The sequence below is a fragment of the Engystomops pustulosus genome, chromosome 5, assembly GCF_040894005.1.
Source record: "Engystomops pustulosus chromosome 5, aEngPut4.maternal, whole genome shotgun sequence".
Lineage (NCBI taxonomy): Eukaryota > Metazoa > Chordata > Amphibia > Anura > Leptodactylidae > Engystomops > Engystomops pustulosus.
Window position 1 is genome coordinate 187,736,330 of NC_092415.1, and position 25,850 is coordinate 187,762,179.

At 42.7% G+C, this 25,850-nt stretch overlaps 1 protein-coding gene across 13 annotated transcripts in view; it reads right to left on the reverse strand.

Annotated features, from left to right (window-relative positions):
* The window catches only part of SVIL (supervillin), a 90,138-nt gene extending 67,554 nt beyond the window's left edge, over positions 1-22,584 (reverse strand). For 8 of the 13 annotated variants that reach the window (XM_072154069.1, XM_072154062.1, XM_072154068.1 and 5 more), the window contains exons 1-6: positions 22,383-22,584; positions 16,678-16,741; positions 12,753-12,844; positions 11,184-11,241; positions 10,886-11,016; positions 9,819-10,437 (exon numbers count right to left, since the gene is read on the reverse strand). In XM_072154069.1, the coding sequence (XP_072010170.1) occupies positions 9,819-10,437; positions 10,886-11,016; positions 11,184-11,241; positions 12,753-12,844; positions 16,678-16,741; positions 22,383-22,443 (1,025 nt within the window). In that variant the 5' untranslated portion in view covers positions 22,444-22,584. Of the gene's footprint in view, positions 1-1,041; positions 1,143-9,818; positions 10,438-10,885; positions 11,017-11,183; positions 11,242-12,752; positions 12,845-16,677; positions 16,742-22,382 lie in introns of those variants that run through there. The other 5 variants (XM_072154071.1, XM_072154070.1, XM_072154072.1 and 2 more) reach the window with 3 other exon arrangements.
* Between the last annotated feature and the right edge of the window lie 3,266 nt (positions 22,585-25,850).

Genomic DNA, 25,850 nt, shown 5'->3' on the forward strand with positions numbered 1-25,850 from the left:
CTATCCATCAAGTGTTTTCACACTATATATCAAACTGTGCAAAATGCCTCCGTCTGCCAGTATATGTTTATGGATACGCTCAAGGTATACACCGGGAGACTACCTGCAAATATATGCTGTACATATCCACAACACAAGTGATGTGAATGTGATACTCTTCTACCAGGTCAAATAATTAGGCATTGTAAGGACAACGAATAAGACCAAGTTGTCAATTTAATAAATATGTCTACAAAGAACTGAGGAGAACTAAAACAGAATTATCTAAAAGGCAAGAGAGGGGTTCGGTTAAGTTTCAAAAATAAATCTAGCACTTTATACAAGATAATGTAATAACCTGCATTATGGTTGTGGAGTAGAACTAGTCTGGCGCAATTTTTTTAAAATTTTTTAATACAACATTCAACAGAAAGTTCCATCAGTTAAAAGCAAAAAATAAAATAAAAAAAACAACAATAAAAGCACAAAAATATTAAATAAAACAGGAAGGAAAAGGTTTGAATATACAATGTATCTTTAGAGCATTCCTTATTCAAGGGGTTTTCTGACATCAGAAAAAAATGACACATAATATGTACACAACAATTCTTATATGAAATTGGGGAAGTGGGGGGGGGGGGGGGGGGGAGTTTGGGGGAACGGGGACAGTTGCCACTGGGTTCAAGAGCATCAGAAGACCCTATGTGAGCAGAAAACTAACTCTGGTCTAAGAAAACAAAAATCTGATTTCAGAATACCCCTTAATTGTATGTAAAAGGAAAGGGTTACATTTAGTCATTATGGAAATAAACTTTTTTTTAGTTTTTTTATTATTTTAAATTTTTTTTTTTTTTTAAATTTACTAGCCAATTAGTTGTGCAATACGTTTGTGTCAGAGAAAAACAACACGGGTGCGTATGTGATGCCACACGGGCCATTCCAGATCTGTGGTTAAGGGGTGAATGTGGTTATTTTTGGATTTGGTTAAAAAAAATTTTTTAAGGATAAGCAACTCGAATTATAATCTGTAAGAATTAGCCACAAAACCACAAGCTCTGGTACCTGGAGGGCCAGCTGATGAGAGACGCTGTGTCCCCATGGGAATCTTTCTGCAGGAACCACTCTGGTGTCTGCTTCCCTGCACTGTTACATAAAAGAGATCACCTTAAAAGCCTTCCAGTAATCCAGACTAATATACCGTACATGGCGCGTCCATTATACCGCACGCCGCTCACTTTCAAGTCATAAAAAGAAGCAGAGCAGGTGTTGGAAAAAGGGAAATTTCAGTATTTGTTGGCAAGAAGACCACAGCCCAAAACTTCTACATTTTCCGTTCCGGTACTGGAAAATTTTGAAACGGAAGAAGGATTCCCATTCATCAAAAAGGATGGACAAGCTGCAAATGTACAGACACAGACAAAAAACAAAGACCGAGCAGATGGATGAACTCAACCCAGATATAGAAGTTGCCGGTTGGATCTATTGTAATTGAAGTTCGGATAATCCTAAAACTCAGATGTAAGAAAATATATGGAAGAAAATACACATTAACTTTTCATGATAAAGGGCATCTACCAATAGGGTGAAGGACTGTATGCAAATGAGCCTGAGGGGCTCCATGCTTCATAGGTTTTAATGGAGCCTGGATACCCTAAGGCTTATTTTCATACAGTCCTTGTTCCTGGTGGTAGACGGCCTTTAAGGGACCTCGGCATTGAATGGTGACCATATGATTTAGTCCGGTCTTCCCAATTCCCAACCACCACAGAAGGCAATGCAACACACATTCTTAAAGCTCTTGTACTTCATCAAAAATGTCACATGAAAGGAGATCATAAATTCAATGGAGCAGACACAGCCCGATTCTTGGCACAATGAGAATGGTCCATGTTACTGTGCATGTTCACATTTCTGACACAGCTATGTTAAAAATTGAACGTGCCTTACCCACTAAACTTGCCGTCTTTGGGAAAAGTCGAGATGCAACCATAAAGGTGCTAGGCCACATTCACACCTCACAGATACACAGGTGGGGGGGTCCCACAACAAGTCATGGAAAGAGTGTCCACGTCTGATGGGGACTGATGGAAATGGCTACTCGACTATCCAAAACTCTACACAAGACCCTTCCTCTTGTCATTTGCAAAGAACCCGGTGGTGGAACCCCAAGAAATCAAATGGAATTTTGGGGCACTGCAGGCTATGGCTTCTTACTAGCAACATCTTCCATGGGGTCCTGCTGGGAGATTGATGGGTACATTGCCCATCAACCTCCGATACATAAAACGGTTGAGCAAATGAGGCAACCATCACCAAACCCTACAAAGTATTTAACATCTAACACGCACAGGTCCCGGTAAGGTACAATTTTGATTGATCAGCGAGGGCTGACACACAGCCCCCATACTGATCAGTGGAGTGTAAGCCACCGGAGGCAGAGCTGGAAGCAGATGGTTGCATCCCTGAAGCAGTCAGAAGCCATCAATGAAGTTGAAACTCCCATTTTTAATTGATTTTCTTGGAAAGGGCCAAGGAAGGGGAAGAATCCAAGGTGGGAGACTATATGCCAGAGGTCTTCTCCCAGTACATTTAAAACTAATCTCATTTTGGCCGGCTGGAAGAATCTAGTTAGTCATTAAAAGAATAGCCAAAAATTATAGGAGCCATTATTCTATTTCATGCTGCCAGATAAGAGTAGACGCTTTACTACCTGTAAGAGGGGCTTCCAACAACAGCTGTGTATTAGGTAATTGCGTTGCGGTCTCTTGCCTGATTAACATTAGCCCTACGATGCAATGTAACATGAGCGGAGGATCACACAGCGGTGGTTTTCTTGGAAGCCGTAATGTGCTGTGAGAATTTATAATGCTCTGCCTTCCATTTCAGCTTTTTCCAAGGTTTGGAGAGGTAGTTTAGTGTCCAATAAACACTGAAGGTTTCAGATTTCCCCTAAACACATAGAGGAGAACAAGTGACTAGTTTTTGCCAGAATTAAAAGGAGTTTCTTCCCACACAAAAGTCAATAGCGAGACACAATTTAGTTTCCATTGAGATAAATGTGAGATTTGTTCAGCGCCCAATTCCTTGTTAGGTCCAAATGCTTGGCCAACGCTCTTAATGGAACAAAAAAACATTTGGATCTCTCTCGAGAAGTAGTTCACACATAGTCTGATCGCATCTCTGTCTGTAGAAATACATGCGCGATCAGGCAAATTGCTAACCATCACCTTCTACATGGTTTGGATAGGGCTGTCAGGACATGGGGTTAGACACCAGAGTGGTATGAAAAAAATGTGTCCACATAAGGAAAACTATGCTCACTGGATTGAATGGTCAGTGGGTACCCCAAGGGTTTGTCTGATCCCTTATTCATTTTTGGTACTGAGGATCTACTACAGAATAGGTCATCAGTATCAAAACCGTGCAGGTCAAACTGCTAGACCTTCTTCTTATAGCTCCATTCAAAGCATAGTCCCAGCCACGGAGTACAGTCAGTCCCAGACTTAAAGATGACCCCTAGTTACACACTGATCTCTCCACCTAATGTGACCTCTGGTGAAGTCTCTGGATGTTACATTAGCCCTAGGCTGCAATCATCAGCTGTAAGGTGTCTGTAATGAAGTTTTATTGATAATCCTTGTTTACATGGTACCACAAAATTTTAAAAATCAAAATTGTCACCAAGACCAAAAAAAAAAAAAAAAGAATTGTCGTCTGGAGGTACAATTATACAAGTTCTGACTTGCATACAAATTTAACTTAAGTACAAACCTAAAGAACCTATCTTGTACGTAACCCAGGGACTGACTGTATAACGAATCTGTTATCAAAAAGTCTAAGAAGGCCAGACAACCGCTCTAAAAATCCCTTCATTTTAGGGGTTTTGGCTCCTCTTATCTTCCTTCCAAAACAGGCAACTAGGTCAAAGAAAGCCCATAGAAGACAGACAGTCACTTTGTAGATTGTCAGGGGGTCTAATTGCTAGATCCCCACCAATCATAACTCCGGACACGACTCTTCTACATGTGAAATGTTTTTATAAAAGACAGTGACCATTCCTACACACCAAATACTAATCTAAACCCGCTCCGAAATCCAGAGTCCACGCCATCCACACATTTCCCTTACATCAATTTTTACAGTGACCCTTATGAAATCATCACTTTGTGGAGACCATCCCGAATTCTCACAAAAAGAGACGAGAGGAGTAAAACAGCAGAAAGGAAAATATTGAGGATTTCTATTATTTCAGGACCATTTGGTATCTATTAAAATACCATCTGACATCCACTCGCTAAATATTAACATATGGGATTTTGTTTTACTCCCGAGTCATTCTGACCTGACTACATGTAATATATCGGCGCGCGGAGATCCCAAGATACACAAATTAAAACAATTACATTCGAAAACTTTGAGAAACAAAATAAAATGAACAAAAAACACAAAAACTGGAAATTACATGATTTTTGTCCAGAGTGACTTTAGGCCCACCAAAGGGACCATAAACACACAAATAACCTGTCTCCCATCGGGCTGGGAATTTATACATTTATATACAATTGATAGTGTGGAGGAAAAAAAAAATCCATCTTTAAGTACAGGAGCTTTGCGAGTTCTTATATACACAGCTGTGAAGTCACCGTATCTCCGAAATAAGAGCATCCATACATAGCCAGGGGGTAAGAACGCCTGGAGATAACATCTGAATAAACACAGCGCTCCAATGACATCACTGCTCAGTGTATAAGAAAAGGCTTTGTGTTATAAAAGTTAGAGAGAACCTGTCATCAGGAGACCTTTAACTGGCTCCCCCTCTTCCCCCCCAGCCGGCTTTTTCCGATGTAAAGAAAAGTTAGACGAAAGTTCTCTGTTTTCGCAGGGCAGTGTCCTGTGTCCCATGGGAGCGGCCAGTGAGAAGCGGTCGCCCCCACCCACTCTCGGGAAACTGCTCTATTATACAAATCTCTCCTTTATACACACACAAATCTGCATCAGAAATGGCCTAGTGCTGCGGATATCTGATCCGCAGGGTGAGCTTTAACGGCTGTGTATCACGTGGGTGGATTTCTCTGACAACCACCAACATCTGCTGGATTTTATTGTATGCCTATTCTTTGTTCCCTTAGGCCTTAAGCTGCTCCGCAAAGTTTTTGAAAAGGTCTTAAAAGGGAACCTGTCCGCAGAAAGTGACCTAACAAACCACTAGCAGTACGTTGTTATACAACTGAACACCTTCCAGATTTTGTTTCTCTCATGATCCAGTGTGGTGGCATCATCGAGAAAATCAACTTTACCATAAAGTCAAGGAGGTGGAGATTTTTACACTAAAGTCAAGCTCTCTCTTCCTCAGAACACCCCCATTCACTGTAATTGATTGTCCTGCATCCAGAGACAGAACTAACCAGATCTCCTGAAGTCCGATGCATGATGTCAATCACAGAGGAGGAGGCGATCAAAGATCCCTCACCCCAACTTCAGTGTTAAAATCTTCACCTCCTTGACTTTATGCAACCAATTTACATCTCACTTCTAAGTTGATTTTCTGGACGATGTCACCACACTGGGCCATGAAAGAGACAAAATCTAGATGGTGTTACACTGCTTGACAATACACTGGTAGTACTCAAAGGAGAAAGGAAAAGTCGGCACTCACCGTCCTGTAGAAAATCTGTGTTTATTTCATCTCTTCATAAAAGACATGCAAGCGACACAGGGAGGGGTAGAACATGCAGGGGATATAGGGCGTGAAGGACGATTCATTTCGCGTTATACAAAGCGATTCATCTTGCCAAGAGGCACAAAGGCTACAAGACCCACATTGCAAATATATGCAGTCTTCCCTTGTTCTCTACTCTCGACAATATACACTCACCGGCCACTTTATTAGGTACACCTGTCCAACTGCTCGTTAACACTTCATTTCTAATCAGCCAATCACATGGCGGCAACTCAGTGCATTTAAGCATGTAGACATGGTCAAGACAATCTCCTGCAGTTCAAACCGAGCATCAGTATGGGGAAGAAAGGTGATTTGAGGCCTTTGAACGTGGCATGGTTGTTGGTGCCAGAAGGGCTGGTCTGAGTATTTCAGAAACTGCTGATCTACTGGGATTTTCACGCACAACCATCTCTAGGGTTTACAGAGAATGGTCCGAAAAAGAAAAACATCCAGTGAGCGGCAGTTCTGTGGGCGGAAATGCCTTGTTGATGCCAGAGGTCAGAGGAGAATGGGCAGACTGGTTCGAGCTGATAGAAAGGCAACAGTGACTCAAATCGCCACCCGTTACAACCAAGGTAGGCAGAAGAGCAGATGGGCTACAGCAGCAGAAGACCACACCGGGTGCCACTCCTTTCAGCTAAGAACAGGAAACTGAGGCTACAATTTGCACAAGCTTGTCGAAATTGGACAGTAGAAGATTGGAAAAACGTTGCCTGGTCTGATGAGTCTCGATTTCTGCTGCGACATTCGGATGGTAGGGTCAGAATTTGGCGTCAACAACATGAAAGCATGGATCCATCCTGCCTTGTATCAATGGTTCAGGCTGGTGGTGGTGGTGTCATGGTGTGGGGAATATTTTCTTGGCACTCTTTGGGCCCCTTGGTACCAATTGAGCATCGTTGCAACACCACATCCTACCTGAGTATTGTTGCTGACCATGTCCATCCCTTTATGAGCACAATGTACCCAACATCTGATGGCTACTTTCAGCAGGATAATGCGCCATGTCATAAAGCTGGAATCATCTCAGACTGTTTTCTTGAACATGACAATGAGGTCACTGGACTCAAATGGCCTCCACAGTCACCAGATCTCAATCCAATAGAGCATCTTTGGGATGTGGTGGAACGGGAGATTCGCATCATGGATGTGCAGCCGACAAATCTGCATCAACTGTGTGATGCCATCATGTCAATATGGACCAAAATCTCTGAGGAGCTTCCAGCACCTTATTGAATCTATGCCACGAAGAATTGAGGCAGTTCTGAAGGCAAAAGGGGGTCCAACCCGTTACTAGCATGGTGTACCTAATAAAGTGGCTGGTGAGGGTATTATATATATATATAGCAGTTCTGAAGGCAAAAGGGGGTCAATTGCTGATGACAGGTTCCCTTTAATGTTTCTCTCTATACTGAAATTAATGCGGTGGATTTAGAAGAGAGAGAGAGGTGAACATAACATGGGACAGTCCTCACCAAATCGTAGAAGATTCGTCATGTCGTACACACAAACCATAGTTTTTGACACCATTTTTGGGGGACAAAAAAAAAAAGAGCACCAAAGTTGAAGGGGATAAATACACAAGGGATAAATCTCCCTTTGCCAAGGACATTCCCCACCATGGATACACTCCTCGACATGCAGAGTGTGAGGTCTCACATCAGGACCACGTCCCTGCAAATGACTGGCACATTATTACTAGGAGGACTATAGGACGGATCAGCCAGAATAACACAGCAAATACATTAAAAAAACCTCATGTTAGATTGGGTGCCGATATGTGACACACAAAACATTAGAGAGGTTCTTCCACCGTACAAAGTAAACAAGTGTAATTTGAGGGAATTTTATTTCCCCAAGGCGGAAATAGTGATGACCTATAATTAGAACAAGTCATCAATATTAGATTGGTGGGGGTCGGACACTCAGCATCCCCCATTAATGAGCTCTAGTGATCACGGCTTCTGCTTCACAGGCCGGTGACTCCAAGTCTATACATCACGTGGCCCATCCACAGCTCAGCCCTATTGAAATTAATAAGAGGGAGCTTTAATACCAAACACAGCCACAATGCAACGTCTGGCGCAGTGTAGAGGTAGTGGGCACCAAACTCCGCGATCTCAAGGTCAAGGGTCAGGGACCTATAATCCCATTAATGCAGAAAATGGATAGTTAAAGGGGTTGGCCACTTTCAACAAATATTTGACAGATTTCTATCCACAGGAAGAAAACAATTGAAGGGGTTTTCACATTTCAACAAATAATGGATGTTGTCTGAATAATGAAAAGTTATGCAATTTTCCAATATACTTTCTGTATCAATTTCTCATGGTTTTCTAGATCTCCGCTTGCTGTCATTCTATAGAAAGCTTCTAGGTTTACTTCCAGTGGATGGAAATCTGACCATGGTCACAGAGGTGCACGGCTCGTTATATCACACGGCTCTGATTACTCTCTATGATACTTACGAGCCGTGCACCTGTGTGACCATGGTCAGATTTCTGTCCACTGGAAATAAACATGGAAGCTTTCTATAGAATGACAGCAAGCAGAGGTCTAGAAAACTGTGAGGAATTGATACAGAAAGTATATTGGAAAAATAATATTTTTTGCCGAATAACATTGATTTGCCAAAGTGGGAATACCCCCTTGAAGCGTCCTATGGAATGACAGCAAGCAGAGATCTAGAAAACCATGAGGAATTGATGCAGAAAGTGCATTGTAAAATTGGATAACTTTTCAGTACACAAACAATATCAATTATGTGCCGAAAGTGGATGACCCCTTAAAGAACAGATCACCGTGCTGCAGATTTACCCCAGTTTTCAGTAGGAATAGTCACAAAACGTCCAAAAATGAAACCCATCGGAAGACGTTTCTTATTGTAGAAGACAGCGAAAACCAGAGAGAGCGACTATATCCAACACCCTCCATGCATCCAAGCCACAGAACACGAGAAGTTACACAAAAATTCAACTGCAAAGAATAAGAAAGCCAAAGTCAGAGTTTATGACCTAAAATGCTGGAGATGGATCCGAACGGGAAATGTTCTTTGGTGAAAATAGTAGCAAAGCGTTCAAAAGGTTTGTAACCTTTTCCAGAATCCCTCAACTACATACTGTACGTCAGAGGTCCATGTGACACTTGTGTGATTTTTCTGCAGGACTTTTACGGGTTATGCCACAAAATCTACAGGCTGTTCCCAATGAGGACATATGGAGGACAAGGATGGAGGCGTCTATAGGAGAATATATACAGCACCACAACATGAAAGCAATTCTCAGGCTCCACGAGTCTTCTACACGTCATGGACTTCTATTCCCAAATAGTCATCCAAAGCAACGGATATACTAAAACAATTATGATGCATCTAGGACCTCAATGAGAAGACCACAAGGAAAAGGAATCAATACACAAGATTATGGTACAAGAAAGTTCCGAAAAAAATTCCAGCGCAATGGCCTTCCCGGCGCTGTTCCATGGGTTACATTATATTGGGTTCTCGATGCACGGTCAAGGAAGTCCCTTTGTTCTACAAGTGGCACAAAACCTGCAAAGTTGCCTAAAATCCACCATATTCTGCCAGACCGGGCTTTATAAGGGACCACTTAGAGGGAATCTGTCTCTAGGTAAGAAGGACTTAATTTATCTATATTTGACACCATTTTAATACCGTAATTTCATAAAAATCACAATTTTAAGGTATGAAAGGAGACAAGGCAGACGCCTGCACAATACTGAGCTCTTGAGTCCTTTACATCCATTCACTACTGGTTCTGCCCACCTATGGCTGAAGGACGGCTTTTTCCTCTATGTACCCTATAGGGAAGAGCTGTCAATCAGCAGCAGCTGGAGACTGATGAATATTTTTCCTTCTGTAGATGAACAGTGATTCCATGAAAAACACATCAAGAAAAGACGTAAAAGACCCATCGCTGGTATCGGGTTCTCCGTTACTTCTTTATGTGGTCATCACTACATTAAAATTAGAGATTTTCAAGCTCAAACGTGGTCAATTTGCAAAAAACTCACATATCAGTTTATATATACCCGGACAAACTAAAAAAAATTCAAAATCTGTATTGTGAAAAGCAATAAACATTAGATTCTTGCTTACCCTTGCCTGATTTCCATCTGCTGCTCAGAAGTGGAAGAAACTGGAGATGAAGGGCGCTTTGGCGAGGTCTGGGATGCGCGACGGGGGACCTTGGGCGACTGTGGTGCTTCTCCCAAAATATTTCCCATTGCATAAGAAGAAACTGGTGCAGGACCATCTACTTTTGAGATTCCATGAAACTGGTTATTTTCCAAATTTTGCAGAGCATCTCGGGTGGCTAAATTTTCATTAACATCGTGAAGTTTCATGTCAGGTAGACGAGTCTTCCGGATCTCCGGCCGATACAAGTAATCAGATAGACTGTCCTTGGAATCATCATCCTCAAGAATTCCCGACCTCTTCTCAGACGTGTCGCTGTCTTTCCTTGTTCGCGTATACCTAGACTGGCATTCCGAATTTCCTTCAGTGTCCAAAGGTAGGCCATATTTTTCAGCCAACTGGCGCCTACGTTCAGCTTTGTATCTTGCTATCCTGTCCGCTTTAGTTTCCTGTTCTGGGACATCCATGTTTCCTGGAACGATACTAGTCTCGGCCTTGTTGTCCGATGGTTTTGGATGATATCGTAATCTTGGAGGTGCTTCTACTGAAGACTCTGAAGTGGCGTCATCATTTGAGTGTCCTGGGGGATATATAAAAGGGCATTTAGCAAAACGAAATATTGTAAGTGGTTTTCGAGAGAATTGACATTAAACCAAGGCATGTTCCATGTAGGCAAGCGTTAACTCTAAACATCAAATATTCATTGACTACATAAGAAACAAGCAGGAGAACCAGTGATAGGAGGACTCCTGGGCAAATGTTATTAATTATTCATCCATGAGGTGGGAACTCGCAACTTCTGACTGGAGATGTTGTATGCCTGTCCAGTAGAGCTGCATGGGTTACTATGGGGTTTTCTCAAACAAACTTTACACATTTGCTTTGCCCCATACTTCATACCATGTCCATGAAAAAAATGGAGAGGCCTCCACCCACAGAAAGAAATGGCTCAACCAGAAATTTTGCCCTATTGCTGAAAACATACATACCATATGAAGAGGGAGGACTGTTCTATAGAGATCACCTACCTATATGAGGGTTATATGCATCAGTTGCTCGCATGTATCTTGGGGTGTCTTCCTCCAGTAGTCTGTTCTGCAACATAATAGGGGGCGCTTCATTTTCAATGCCTTCAAGACGTCTCGCAATTCTTTCCTTTCTGATATAGAAGAAGAAGAGCACATTCATGGAACATAAAATAATTTTTTTTTAAATTCACTGACATTTTTATTTAATTTTTTTCTATTTTTAAAGTCAAAACACACATCAATAAAAAGAACCCCAACATATCAATTGTGACTATCAAAGTCATCACGTGGCACTTACCTCTTCATCTCTGTGATCACCCTCCGGTTGGGCTCAAAAAGTTTTCTCAACTCTGAAACTAAAGAGTAAAAACACTTTCAGTATTAGAGGAATGAAGCATCTGAGATTTTAGAGAGTTTACTGTGTATAGCAAATCTATTGAGCATATTTTTAGGAAAATTTTTCTAATTCTTAAAAGGGCAATGAAAAATGTAAAAGATTTCAAAGTGTTTTACCAAGGGTAAAACCCTTTAAACTTTACAGTGAAATAGACATTTAGTAAATGTACCTAGAAAAGTCTTTGACTGAACATCTATAATAAATATTCTGTATAGTTAGTTGGGGACACAACTCTAGCCACTTGCACAGTGGATCGTTGGTTAGCCTTGCAGGCCTTGGGTTTTGGGTTTGAGTCCAAACTGGTAACACCTCCTTTCTGATGTTCTCCTTTCTTGCGAGTCCTCCAGCACTCATATAAAAGTTGTGGAGTTGAGCTTCGGCCCCTTTCCCATTAATTGTTACGTACAAGAGTCTACGTCAGACAGCATGCAGATATTACTTTGACAGATTGGATGAATGCATAGCACAATTACCCATCGATGCTTTGCACGTTGAAGCCATAACCGAAAGATTGCAGCATACACTATTCTGATGAGAGTTATGTTGGGACAACAAAAATCAAATAGTCAGATAGCACTAGCACTGACCCAAAAAAAGTTGAATTTGTCTCTTGGCTTGTGGGCAACTGGCCTCAGTCTGCATCTGGGACTGAGAGAATAGACTGTGTACCCTACAAAGACCAGGACCTGCAAGCTGGTATTCAGAAGAATTAAAAGATTTAAGCTGACAAACGGTGGAGTTTCCATAAACTATGCTCCTTTAACCATCTATTTTCCCTGGATTTTTCTCAGCATATAAAATGGGAAAGGAAAAGAAAAATCAGTGGAAAACGCTGCATCTATAAAAGTACGAGGACAGCCCCACCCAGAAGAAGAACCTTCGCTGACCCAGTAATGGAGCAAGCGGCCAATGTGCAGCTAACCTCAAGCTCTGCGCTCCCAGCTCTTTCTACAAAGTATCAGCGTTACATTTCTTGACACTTAAATATTAAAAGGCCAATTTTAAAAAAGGACAAAAACACAAGTTACTACAAAAGAAAAGAAAAAATTCCCCCATGAACAATTAATAACCATGGAAAACAGCTATAACCTCAATATTAAACTTAATGAAACGTTCTACACGTGAACCCCCGGATCGGCTGCCAGAGGATTAACAGGGAACAGTAACGTCGACTTTCTTTATAGTAAGCAGCGTCCAGGACGGGTGTTAGAGGAACAGCTTCCAGGTTTCCATATCTCAGAGTTTCCATGAGGCGGAATATTAATCTGCTGGCTCCACATGAGGCAGCAACTGCAGCACTTATAATAACCGAGGCAGAAGATGATAGTGTTCACTTTCAGAACGTGCCAGTAGGATCTTCTACTAGGAACGTGTGTGTCTAGTGGGGGATTTGTCTATATAAAAAGTCACATATGCGAATATACAGAGAGTATATAGGTGGGTAAAGATGTATATATTACAGGTTCCTACCTTTAGGAAGAACAGCAAGTATGTGTGCATCAATATCCTTTGCGTTGTTTCCGAGATCTCCTTGAATTCCGCAGCCAAAGGTTTTTTGGAAGCTACAAATCGGGGATATAAAATATAACATCACCACCGATCGATCACTGACAATAATTCTACATAAAAAGGGTTGTACAAAATAAAATAAAGTTTTTTTTTTTAAATTGCCCCTTCTGTTCATAAGCGGTATTGCAGTTAAGCTTTGTTCAATTCAATGGAGTCAAGCGGCAAAGTCGGCAATCTGCGCGTGCAAGTTATGCACCCAACCCCATTAATCTGCCCTGATAAAATTGTTCACCTGCTGCACACCACACGCATGCGCAGATGGCTGGTACGTACGCGGTAAGTGTTATTGGATGATGGGCCTCATTTTAAAGGCAACCTGTTATCAGTTTTGACCATATTAAAACTGCAGACAGTGCTGGTTCTAGGCCCCATAGAACTGTGGAATCACAGTTGTGGCTGTAATAAGTAGCAAAATATGCTGAAAGAGCTCCTACAACTGCCCTGGGCGGGTCTTTCAACCTGAAGAGCTTTCTGTTCTTTGCAATGAACTGTTCCACAGCCCCTCCCCTCTGCTTGGAGAGAGTGCTGTAAGTATCCAACCAAAATCCTGATACATCCCCTACTCATAGAAGAGGGTAGGGGCTGGTAAGCGGCACAATGTAGAGAGCAGAAAGCTCTTCAGGCCAAAGACCCATCCAGAGTCCTTGAAAGATCTGCAGAGCTGGACTAGAACTTCACTTTTCACAGTTCCTGCACCACTAACAACATTCACAAAGGTATGACTACACAGATATCCAGGGCCAACACCGAACACGGTATGCAGCTTTGTATGGCCAAAATTACTAACAGATCCCCTGTGTCGGCATCTGCACATGCATGACATTTGCAGCAGGAGAGCACTGGGAGAGATTAGCAAATTGGTGGTATATACAGCTGGGCTTAGTGGTGCTGTACGATGTCCCTCGCTGCCGGTGAGCAGGGGGTAATCGAAACCATCTCCCTGTGGGCAGGGGGAAGCCTTGACTCATTAGGATAGTTCATCAATATCAGATCAATAATGGAAGTCCAACACCCTGCACCACGACAACCATTGGATGATGGATAGGTCATCAATATTTTAGTCCTGGAAAAACCCTTTAATCATGGGTGTTCTATATGCATTAGGATATGCCATCAATTTCCCACTGGTAAGGATCTGACCTCCGATTCCCGTAAACCTTTAATAAAACTGTTGCTCCACAAACCATACAAACTTATAAAACACCGGTCTCATTTTTCATCCCTTAACAAGGAAATTCATTCCGAAAGGCATTTGACACAAGATTAACTTCTCCGATACTGAAATCCACCAGAGAGATGCACGGGGTCATGGCTGTAATACAACTGTTAAATGAAAATAAACTGGTTGTGTAGCCTGTGGAAATATTACATCACTGCTGACTGGGTTTATTGGTGGACGACTAGTTATACAAGACTATCCTCCGCTCACATTCCATCCAAAAATATGTCATTATTCCATATAGAAATGTAATGTGGGAACAAAAATAAGTGGGGGAAGCCGCATGTGAACTTGTCGCCAGATCTAATAAACGATCGCCATGTACAATGATGTCTGAGGAAGGGGGCGTGTCCCTCGAAACGTCACAGCAGGTGGACGATACCACTCTGTCCAACAGTCAGAGACAAGGCAGTCTCAGCCCTGGGGCCTCCAAACATGTGAGTGTTGCGAAGAAGAAAAAAAAGAAAAAAAAAACACTACTAGAACGCCAAATGAGATGAATTTCTTTATATCTTTATATCTTTAAAATTCATGTGATAGCACACTCACTAGGACGTACGTACACTAGCCGAAAAAATGTTATAATATATAAGAAGATTTAAGAAAATGAAAATGAATTGATGTAAATACATGTATATATTTGAAAGAAGTAAAACTTGATGAAGCAAAAAAATGGTTGATTTATAGGGCACTATTCATAGATGCGTTTATTTGGTGGACCAGGAGATCCCTGAAGCATTAGACCTAAGATTCACTAAAATACCTCTGTATCTTATTATCAAATACGTCTGTCCAACGACAGCTCAGCCATGTATATAGGCAAGGGAGGAGAACGGCCGCTGCACAACGACAGCTCAGCCATGTATATAGGCAAGGGAGGAGAACGGCCGCTGCACAACGACAGCTCAGCCATGTATATAGGCAAGGGAGGAGAACGGCCGCTGCACAACGACAGCTCAGCCATGTATATAGGCAAGGGAGGAGAACGGCCGCTGCACAACGACAGCTCAGCCATGTATATAGGCAAGGGAGGAGAACGGCCGCTGCACAACGACAGCTCAGCCATGTATATAGGCAAGGGAGGAGAACGGCCGCTGCACAACGACAGCTCAGCCATGTATATAGGCAAGGGAGGAGAACGGCCGCTGCACAACGACAGCTCAGCCATGTATATAGGCAAGGGAGGAGAACGGCCGCTGCACAACGACAGCTCAGCCATGTATATAGGCAAGGGAGGAGAACGGCCGCTGCACAACGACAGCTCAGCCATGTATATAGGCAAGGGAGGAGAACGGCCGCTGCACAACGACAGCTCAGCCATGTATATAGGCAAGGGAGGAGAACGGCCGCTGCACAACGACAGCTCAGCCATGTATATAGGCAAGGGAGGAGAACGGCCGCTGCACAACGACAGCTCAGCCATGTATATAGGCAAGGGAGGAGAACGGCCGCTGCACAACGACAGCTCAGCCATGTATATAGGCAAGGGAGGAGAACGGCCGCTGCACAACGACAGCTCAGCCATGTATATAGGCAAGGGAGGAGAACGGCCGCTGCACAACGACAGCTCAGCCATGTATATAGGCAAGGGAGGAGAACGGCCGCTGCACAACGACAGCTCAGCCATGTATATAGGCAAGGGAGGAGAACGGCCGCTGCACAACGACAGCTCAGCCATGTAGATTCTTATAGAATACTTGGATTATTACAAGTGACGTGACCTCAGGCTGCGAGGAATTCACATGGAAAATCTCCCGGATCCCCTTTGTCTAATGAAAGGGAAATCTCCAGGCTGGCACAAGGGAGCTGAGAAAACTTGCAGAGATAAGGGATTCTAGTCGGACGTGGGGTGGAGGAATGTGCGTTGGAAGAGGATAAAACCCAAAATCCATTGCCCTTTCGCTCAAAAAAGGAAACTGATTTGGCTTCTACGCCCAGTGCTCTCGAGATGCCGTGACCACACACACTGCTTACTCAGCAAATGAAGGGTGTGTGCGCAAAAAGGAACAAAAATAAATAAGAATTGGCCTCCGTTTCTTCAAGAATATTTAACCTCCTAAATATTTCAGGACTGTGCTAGTTATCCCCTATCCCAGTGATGGCTAACCTATGGCACTTTCTGTGGGCACTCAGGCCATCACCAGAGATGACTCCAGGTATCTTCCTGCAGTCCCAGACAGCCCAGGACTTGCTGTGCACAGAGCTATTTTAAAGTGACAGCACTACCTGGGACTATTTTCTGCTTTATTGGTGTCCTCAGGTGCTGGTATCAATGAAAACTGTGACAGAGCAGGGAGTATAAATCACAAATTACATTTCTGTGTTGGCACTTTGCGATAAATAAGCGGGTCTTTGTTGTAGTTTGGGCACTCGGTCTCTAAAACGTTCGCCATCACTGCCCTATCCACAGGATAAAGAGAACAAACTGAATGGCGAGGGTCTGTGTGCCGGAGCCAATCCACAGAGCAGGGTCCCGTTCTCACATATGGGTGGAGTGGAAGGACGCATGCTCCATTCAGATGTATAGATGTAAAGTGTACCATATTTTATATAATATATACCGTACATACAGATATATAATTCATATAGTATAGATGTGATTTGTACCTTGAGGTTTTCCTTAGTTGGAGTCTTGGATTCCTATGACTGATTGGGCCTTCTCTGTTAAAACCTATGGAAAAGAATAAAATTAGGTAAAAATAAATTCCTGAATATCGATATCTGTAAATTTTAAGTCTTTTCAACGAAAGCCAGGAGGAAACCCTACCAAGATGTATGTTAGGTCAAGGTTAAGCCTCTAAAAGAGACTCCTCATGGGCAAAATATGACGCTTCTCTGCTCATTTACATAAAACCTTACATAAAACATTTTTAAAATCGGTAGACGAATGATATTAAGCAGCCACGTTTTTACATCTCCAGACAAAACCCCTTTAATTATTAGGGTCAAAAAGGGAAATATCCGGACAGCCCTGGAACATGCAAAAATATCTATATGTACAGATGAATGGAAACTTTTCCATAACAAGAGGAAACACACAGAACACTTATTTTAGTGAAAACAAATATAGAAGGGGTGGTAATTGGTATTCGGTAGGATGTCATGGCATTGAGTCATTGCTCTAAAAACAAAACATGACACCAGACCCGATGCCATAAGTACAAGACAGAGATTTCTGCTTTTATTAAAAGGTGACTATACCGAGTTACTGACAATTGTGTCACCGCATTAAAATGTGGCCAATAAAAAGCCAAGATATGAGACCATACCCTGCGCCAAGACGGACAGGCATCATACCGGATCAAGTGTTACTTCCAAGAGAAGATAAAAACATCCACCATCAATATATGGACCCTTATTCTAGAGGCCCAACTTGAAAAACAACATATTTCCATTAAGTTCACCCAAGGAAGGGAAGGGATTCGATGAGGAAGGGATTTAGGGGAAACAATTCTATATAACATAGCCATCAATGTTATTTAGATGTAAAAAGGCATCTAGACCCTTCTTGAAGCTCTCTGCTGTCCCTGCTGTGACCAGCGCCTGAGGCAGGCTATTCCACAGATTGACAGTTCTCATAGTAAAAAAGCCCTGTCGCCTCTGGTGATTAAACCTTGTTTTCTCCAGGCGGAGACAGTGCTCCCTCGTCTTTTGATTTGATTTAATCTGAAACAACTTACCACCATATTTTTAATCATGTCCCCTCTTAGTCGTCTCTTTTCCAGACTAAATAAACCTGGTAGCTTTACTCTTTCCTCATAACCAAGACCCTCCATTTTTCCAGAAGGGTTAATAATACTCCTCTCACCATTTTTGAGGTGTAATTTCAGCCGAGGAGGAGTGTGAAATTTTCAGTAATACAAATATATAACTCATAGTCGTATATAGTGTTAATAGACTATTGTTCCATATGACTGTTTTAACTCTGTAATGCCTTATTTTATTTGTATGTGTCCCCTATGATTTGTAAAGCGCTACAGAATATGATGGCGCTATATAAATAAGCGGTCCAGGGCTGACGCTCCACCGGAAGAGCGGGCCAACTTCGACACACACACACAATGCCTGCCACAAACCCCTACAGTGTGGGCTGGAGCCAACACCACTAAACTTATTTAATTTATTTGGGGGGGAGAGAATTATGGCATAATGCCCTCAATATTGTGCATGGCTCTGTGTGCACGATCGCACACAGCCATGGGGATAGGCGGAGCTTGTAGAGGCGTTATCACGATCTCTGGGCGGAACCAATACCTTGTACAGGGGTAATATTATATCCCTATCCTGAGAGTCCAGGCCAGTCCAGGCTGATACAAGACAAGATCTTGCCGGCTTGCCAATCCCTGTGTGTGGGCGGAGTAATAGTCACTCACTGCCAATCCCTGTGTGTGGGCGGAGTAATAGTCACTCACTGCCAATCCCTGTGTGTGGGCGGAGTAATAGTCACTCACTGCCAATCCCTGTGTGTGGGCGGAGCAATCAGGACTCTTGCTGTCTCCCCACGGAGTCCTGTCAGGGTTTTTATAAGGATATGGAAATAGGTGTAGTAAAATAAATAGATGCTTTTCAAGGCAGAAGTTAACTGACAAGCAGGAAGACAAAAATAAAGGAATTGTATACTTGCAGTAAGGACAATACAACAATACTTCTCCTAGTGCTCTGAAGTGCTTCCTGTATGACGGGAAAACTATTTCTGGGACACTTCATATCGGCACTTATTTAGCTGGAACCTTGCCAAACATTATTATTATTTTTTATAATTATTATGGCTCCACGTCTCTGCAAACCTATAGGAAACCGACAGAACAATTTCTCTCCTTCATTCAGCGTGACATTTTGGTCGTCTGCAATAGCAAAATCGACAACAAAGCAGCGTTTTCCTTTGTCATTGTGGAGGACAACTTCTGGATCATTTGCAAAAACGGAGTCCCCCAGATTACAGGCTGCTGTCATTACACAAAAGGACAGGCCCCAAAATCTAGATGCTGGGAGACTACAGAGAGGATATAATATTGTATTGGCAGAAGACACTTAGGTCATCAATATCACTATGCAAGGGCGACAAGTGATGCAAAAGCTACAGGCTAGCCCCAAGTGATTTACAGTCACAGCATAGAGGATGGTTTATTATTAGAAATGCCTGAAATGGTGGAGCAATGCAGAAATCAGGCATTGGAACCTCACCGATCTGATACAATTGGCCTGTCCTAAGAAAACGGGAGACATCTCCCCAATTATCTAATATGTACACCCAGTAAGTCAATGAAGCAACTCAGATAATAAGAATATACTCTGTTGCTATTATAGAAGGTTCATAAAATATATTCAGTCACTTTAAAATATAAGAAAATTACTGCCGCTGACGTTTTATGCAGCACCTTCCATGAGCTTATACAGTCCAACCTGAATCCAAGAACAACTGTCACATCCACGGATTAGCATCCGGCTCGACTTTGTGCCATAAGAGGGAGAATGGGAGTAGAGCGGGCAGAGAATGGGAGGCATACTCCCCCCATTCCACATCTCCGTACAGACAATGGAGCTGTGCTCCACAGTCACAAGTCATTCAGATCAGTTTTATTGAAGTGGCACAAATCGCAGGCCAGACACTGTCGCTTGCAGAATAACGTGCCATCGGGTTTTTCCTATGTAGGACACCACAACTTAGGAGAGGAGAAGCGGGGCTTGGGTCTCACAATTTTCCCAGGTAGAAACTTCTCTGGAATATATTGCATAAGGCGATTCCCTTAAGTGACTGAGCCGTTATTGGATTTCAGCGTTTTACTCCGCTTCATTAAGGAAGGCACGAATCATTAAAGGTAATGCGGCTTCTATGGTCAGGAGGTGGGTAATAACAGTGACCGGAGATTCCTCATACTCCAGGGTTATACAACACTAAGAGTCTACAGAATCCAATACCAAAGAGACTGTTTCTCCTCGGAAGATCTGTATGAAACATAATATATCATCCTGTCCGTCCGAAGAGACTGCATGATGGCACATACAGAGTACAAGGCAATCCATAGGCCGTTATGTAACAAATGAAGATTATGGAGATTGCTTCAAGTGGAAATCATTCCATGAGGCCGCATTCACACTGTGCATGTGAACTGCACTTAGAGATGCACTTAAAGTGCCAAATACATGTTGCTTATTCCCGGTCGCAAACGTTTACCTCTAAATGCATATGATTGCTAGAAACTCTTCCCACCAAGCTTGAATTGTGTTTACAAACACAGATGAAAGTGAATGCAGTTTTAATTCACAGCACAGAGACATATTCACATCTATGGGCTCATACACACAACCATGGCGTTCATGGATTCGTGTGGGTGTCATAGTATCATAGTTTATACGGTTGAAAAAAAACACATGTCCATCAAGTTCAACCAACGAATGAAAAAATTCTATATAACTTAGCCATCAATGTTATTTAGGTGTAAAAAGGCATCTAGACCCTTCTTGAAGCTCTCTGCTGTCCCTGCTGTGACCAGCGCCTGAGGCAGGCTATTCCACAGATTGACATTTCTCACAGTAAAAAAGCCCTGTAGCCCTCTGGCGATTAAAACTCGTTTTCTCCAAACGGAGACAGTGCCCCCTCGTCTTTTTATTTGATTTAATCTAGAACAACTTACAACCATATTTCAGGAAGTCTTCATAGCAAGAGCTTACTTGAGCCGATGACACAAGGGAGACAAAAACACAGAGCTGTAGCTTGTTTTATACATATATATGTGTATTCACTTGGTACATTCCAAAACTAAAGGCAATGGAGCACCCGAACCACGTCAGCCAGGAATACTGCAAAGTGGACAGGTCATGTTAATGGATTAATAAAGTTGTGAATTTTAGTCTTGGTGTCACGATATATCAGTAGATGCACTAACACCACCAAGTGCTACAGCACAGGAAAGTACCAAACACTGTATTCAAAGCAGACGATAATAGTGGAAACCCCAGTGCAGACAACAACAATAATGGAGAGACCCCAGAGTGGACAAAAAAAAAAATCCTGCTCTAAACAAACTTTGTTTCTCCTCCATGTGCCACTCTGTGTCCTCCGCTGGTTCCATGCGCCAGTATCAGGACTCCGAGCAGAGCGGTAACAGGAGTGGGGGAGTAAGTACTTGTCAGCTGTACTGTACTGCTCCCATGTACTTACCAATCCTGGATCCTCTCCTGCTCTGGGACTTGAGGCCGCTGCATAAAACCAGTGTCCGGATATAGAGTGCAGCAGCAGCTAGAGAGGATTTCTCAGCTGCATTCACTGCTACTCGGCCTCCTACACCAATGAACGCTTCCATCAGTGATGTAATGGCCCATTGGACTCTTGACTTGCCTGCAGAGTGGGTTTGACACGCCCCATGTGGCCTGGCGGCCTTCGGTTGTGCACCACTTTTAAATTAGATGAATGTGGCAGCACTTTATGTACATGCTCAGTGGTGAAGCTCCTCCGCAACAGACCAGAGGAAAAAGTCACTGGGAAGGATCTGGGAATCTCATCTTAGAGCTGCTAGAACAACAGGAGTTGGAAGTCTGGTTCACCAATTCCATAGCCCAGTTTATGTGAATGATGGAGGTCACATAATAGCAAGTGGCTGCAATCACACGCTGACTTTATACTGCATTTACAGAAAATCGACATGACACAAACTTCTAAAACCACTGTTCACATCAAATCTCACGTCGATAAGTATTTTCTCCTTTCGGATACACAGTAGATCTCTCTCATTATACACAGCTTTCTGCATGGATATAGATGGGCATCGGGTGCAGGTTTTCATCTACCCCAATACACAAATCTGCTGCATTTTGTGCAATATGTGAACACACCCCAAGTCTGAGATGCAGTTAATACCATATCAAAAACGGCTTCCCAACCACAACTCGGGGATACACAATATGTAGAGATAACTCGCAGCAGCAGGGTGCACAGAGCACTTCCATACACTGCAGCTGTGTACAGACTGGGCACTACCTGAAAACACAGCGAGCTCCAGAGATAAATCTCCTTCAAACAGAAGCTTAAAAAAATGAATAAAACAAAAAAAAAAAAAAAAAAAAAACACAGCAGAGCACACGCACAGATCTGGATTAAACTTAGTGACATATTTTTCGTTAAGGAGGCAGAGTCCGCGTAAGCTTATTATCAGATCTATGTAATCTGTAGGTAGTCTATAGGGAAAGCGACAAAGGACAATACGACACACAATATAAATAGTAAAAAAAAACTGCCTGTAAAAGGAGAGCGGCGAGAAATTAATAAGAAAAATCAGATGAAGCTCATTTTGTTAATTGCCTCGGCCACTAACCTGGATCCTCAGGGCAAATGACGCTGCCGACATAGCTGGAAATCCATCGGTTCCTGAACATTGTTCCCTGTCGGACGCCTCAATGTAAACCCGGGAGCGGAGCAGATGTGAAGAGACCCCCAAGCTCTAGGCCCGTTCCGGCAAAAGGAGAGACAGAGCAACGTCCCAATCCTGCACTGAAGCTGTCAGGCTGGAGAGACTAAGCACAGCGAGTGCATAGCAATGGGCTGGGAAGCCGGAGCAAACCAAGCCAGTAATCAGATTACAGGCAGAAATTAGGCACTCAAGTGCACGCTGGGCGACACCCGCAGATGGGGAGAAGCGCACGTGAAACATACGCTACAGAAATGACACAAAACAATGTAAAAAATAAATAAATAAAAAAGAGCAACGTAACAGAAGGAAGTGAAAATCCGAGACACGGGAAGAAAAAAAAAATGTTCCAAAGTGCTATCTCTCCTCCAGGAGTGTGCGGGTCACCCCTCCTATCAGATCGCTGAGCTAAGGAGCTGTATACCGCCAGGTAGGAACGTGTGCACACAGCGCTATCACACAGCTGATGGAGGACATTGCTGCACATGTGGTTTGTATTACCCGGAATATCAGACAGTAATCTGGGAATGACAGGAGAATGATGTCAGGACAATGCGTGGGCTCAGTCGCTCCGGATAATTGATTTGGCTTTGTATTACCCGGATTCATACATTGACCACAATAGGATGTAAACCACGTGCTAAAGAGACAATTATTTGTTCCATTGTGTAGCGGATAAAAAACCTCAGGCCGTGTTCACATGTTGCACTTGAATTGCTTTTTGAAGTGCAGTGAGGAGGAGCTACTGCCGGATGAAGAGGCGGTTGGAACTAAACGCTTAGGGAACAGGAACATGTTACTCATTCCTGAAAGCAAAACGTTTAGAGGTCTGAATACAATCTCCATTAAAGTTACCTGGATTCTTATCAATCCAATTTCAGACCCTGCAACAATCAAGCACACACTTTGTGGCCACCCTTGAAGGAAATCTACCATCAATATCAAGCAGGATAAACCGGGGACAATTACTCATAGATCCAGGCACTGTGTAGTAATCTTCTTGCATTTGTTATCAATGGCCTCCTTTCTAAAATCAACTTTTATAATTATGCTAATGAGCCAGGGCGGCTCTGGGAGGCATTTCCAGAGCTCCTCCTTGCTGTAGCTTCAAAAGGCTGCTACACTGGCGCACTCTCTACCTGCCCCCTCAGCGCTTACCCCTCCCTCTGCCTGCTGTAATCTCACATAGCCGGGGGGGGGTCTCCTGCTCAGTGTAACCTCCTGTGAAGCTACACCATCAAAGGGCTCCGGTAACACCTTCAGAGCCCTTCTGCCCTTTCTTAGCATATTCTAAAAAGATAATTTTAGAAGAAAGGAGGCCATGGATAACAAATATAAGAAGATTATCAGTGTCCATGTGCCTGGATCTATGGTTAAGTGTCCCGGGTTTATTATGCTTGATTTTGATTTCCTTTAAAGAATGTATCATAAACATCATAAAAACATATGAGCACAGTGTGGACCGATCCAAACGAAAACTGAAATAAGCTGCAGATATTAGAGGCAACTCCTTTCCCCTCCGGTGCAGATACCTATAGCCCATCTGCACGGATACGAGTCTGCACTAGAGAAAAAAAAAAAAATCTGTATTACTGATTCTTCCGACATTTGACAGAATATTGTGTGCATAAAAATAACACATTTTTAAAAAATGTAATAAAGATTTTAGGACCCCTCTGACTACGACTACACCAAATATCTCCACAGGTCAATGGATAAAAAAAAAATGTTATTAGAACCTTGTTCGCATCTTCCAGATTTGCTGCTGCTTTCAACACTGCAATGGCAGACAGGGTGCTGCTTCTCAATGTAGAAGATGTAGCACACTTTGCAAAAAATAAATTCGATGTAAATTTTGTGAGGACATTTAGCCGCGAATTACAGCAGCACAAACATTATTTGGAAAGTAACAGACAATGGGGGGGATAAGACCACGCCGGCTTAGGCCTCTCGTGCCGCCTAGAAAAACTACACCAGGCCTGACCTGGCGTAGTTTCATGGAAAACAGTTTTGTTTTTTGTGTTTTTTTTTTCTTTTTTTTTTTTTTTTTTTTTTTTTAAAAGCACACAGACACGGGTCTACCCTGCCACCGGTGGCCATGGTCCTCCACATTCACATGGCGTAAAGATGGCATAGTCACAAAAACATAATGCACACTTCAAGAAATTGTGATTATACTTCTACCCCAAAAAGTGCTGACAAATCTCCCACAATGTTTTTTTTCTTTTTTTCATAATCACCAGTGTGTTTTTTTTTTTTGGTTTGTTTTTTTTATACACTGAAGTCTCTGGGATTGTGTAGTCCGATTTGACCATTTTGATTTTCCCGGAAAAGCAGACTTGGACAGAGACCTGGTTGATCATTATACATAAAGCACAATTCTGCAATATTGTAAAAAAAAAAAATATTGCCTCCAAGTACAAAACTAACAGCGGTCATAAAAAGGGAAATTACCGTAGTTGCTGGAGGGAAAAAAAAAAAAGTGGGGGGGGGGGGGCATTTCATAACAATTTAGTGGATCTGTAAACCTTCATCTATGAATCAGTCTCATATAAAAGGGGCATAGCTGGTATGTGCCAACTCAAGGTCATCAAATATAAAATCCAAAAAAGGTAACAATTCACAAAAAATCAGGGCAATACACGAATATATAAAACAAAAGGCCTTGGGGGAGCAGAACATCTACACCAGAAGTGACTGCACAGATCATGTGATAATAAGGTGTCACATCTAGGGGGGTGGGGATACAACTGTTAGGACACTTTAATCACGGGAATGGATCCCCACAGATCACAACATCATTACTGACTAAATGAACAGGTAAACATGCATCCTACTGCTTCATTCAATACCAAAGGAGCTATGGGAAATGCTGAGCACATCATTGGGGTATCTCCGGCACTCCCTTTCACTGTCCAGGAGAGTGATAAGAATATGCCAGAGATACCTGTGCACTGTGCTCAGCAATATCCCACACTCCCATAGCATGTTTGAGAACTTGATCTCATGATAAGCAGGAGTTTATTTTTGTCATCGAGAGGGTCCAAACAGTTGTGCACCAAATGATTAGATTGTAATCCCCAATCTTGTGGACAGAGAACAACAATTAAAGGAAATCTACCATCAAAGTCCATCATGATAAACCAGGGACATTACTCATAGATCCAGGCACCGGGACTGTGGTCATCCTCTTACGTATATTTGTTTTATCCATGGTCTCCTTCCTTCTAAAATGAATTCATCTCTGGTAAGGGAGCACCTCTGTTCTGTAGCTATGCAGTAGGTGGGAGGGGTAAGTGTTCCTGAACAATGTAACATCCCGGAGAGATACAGCACAGAGGGGCTCTGGTAACACGATTAGAGACCTTATAGCTC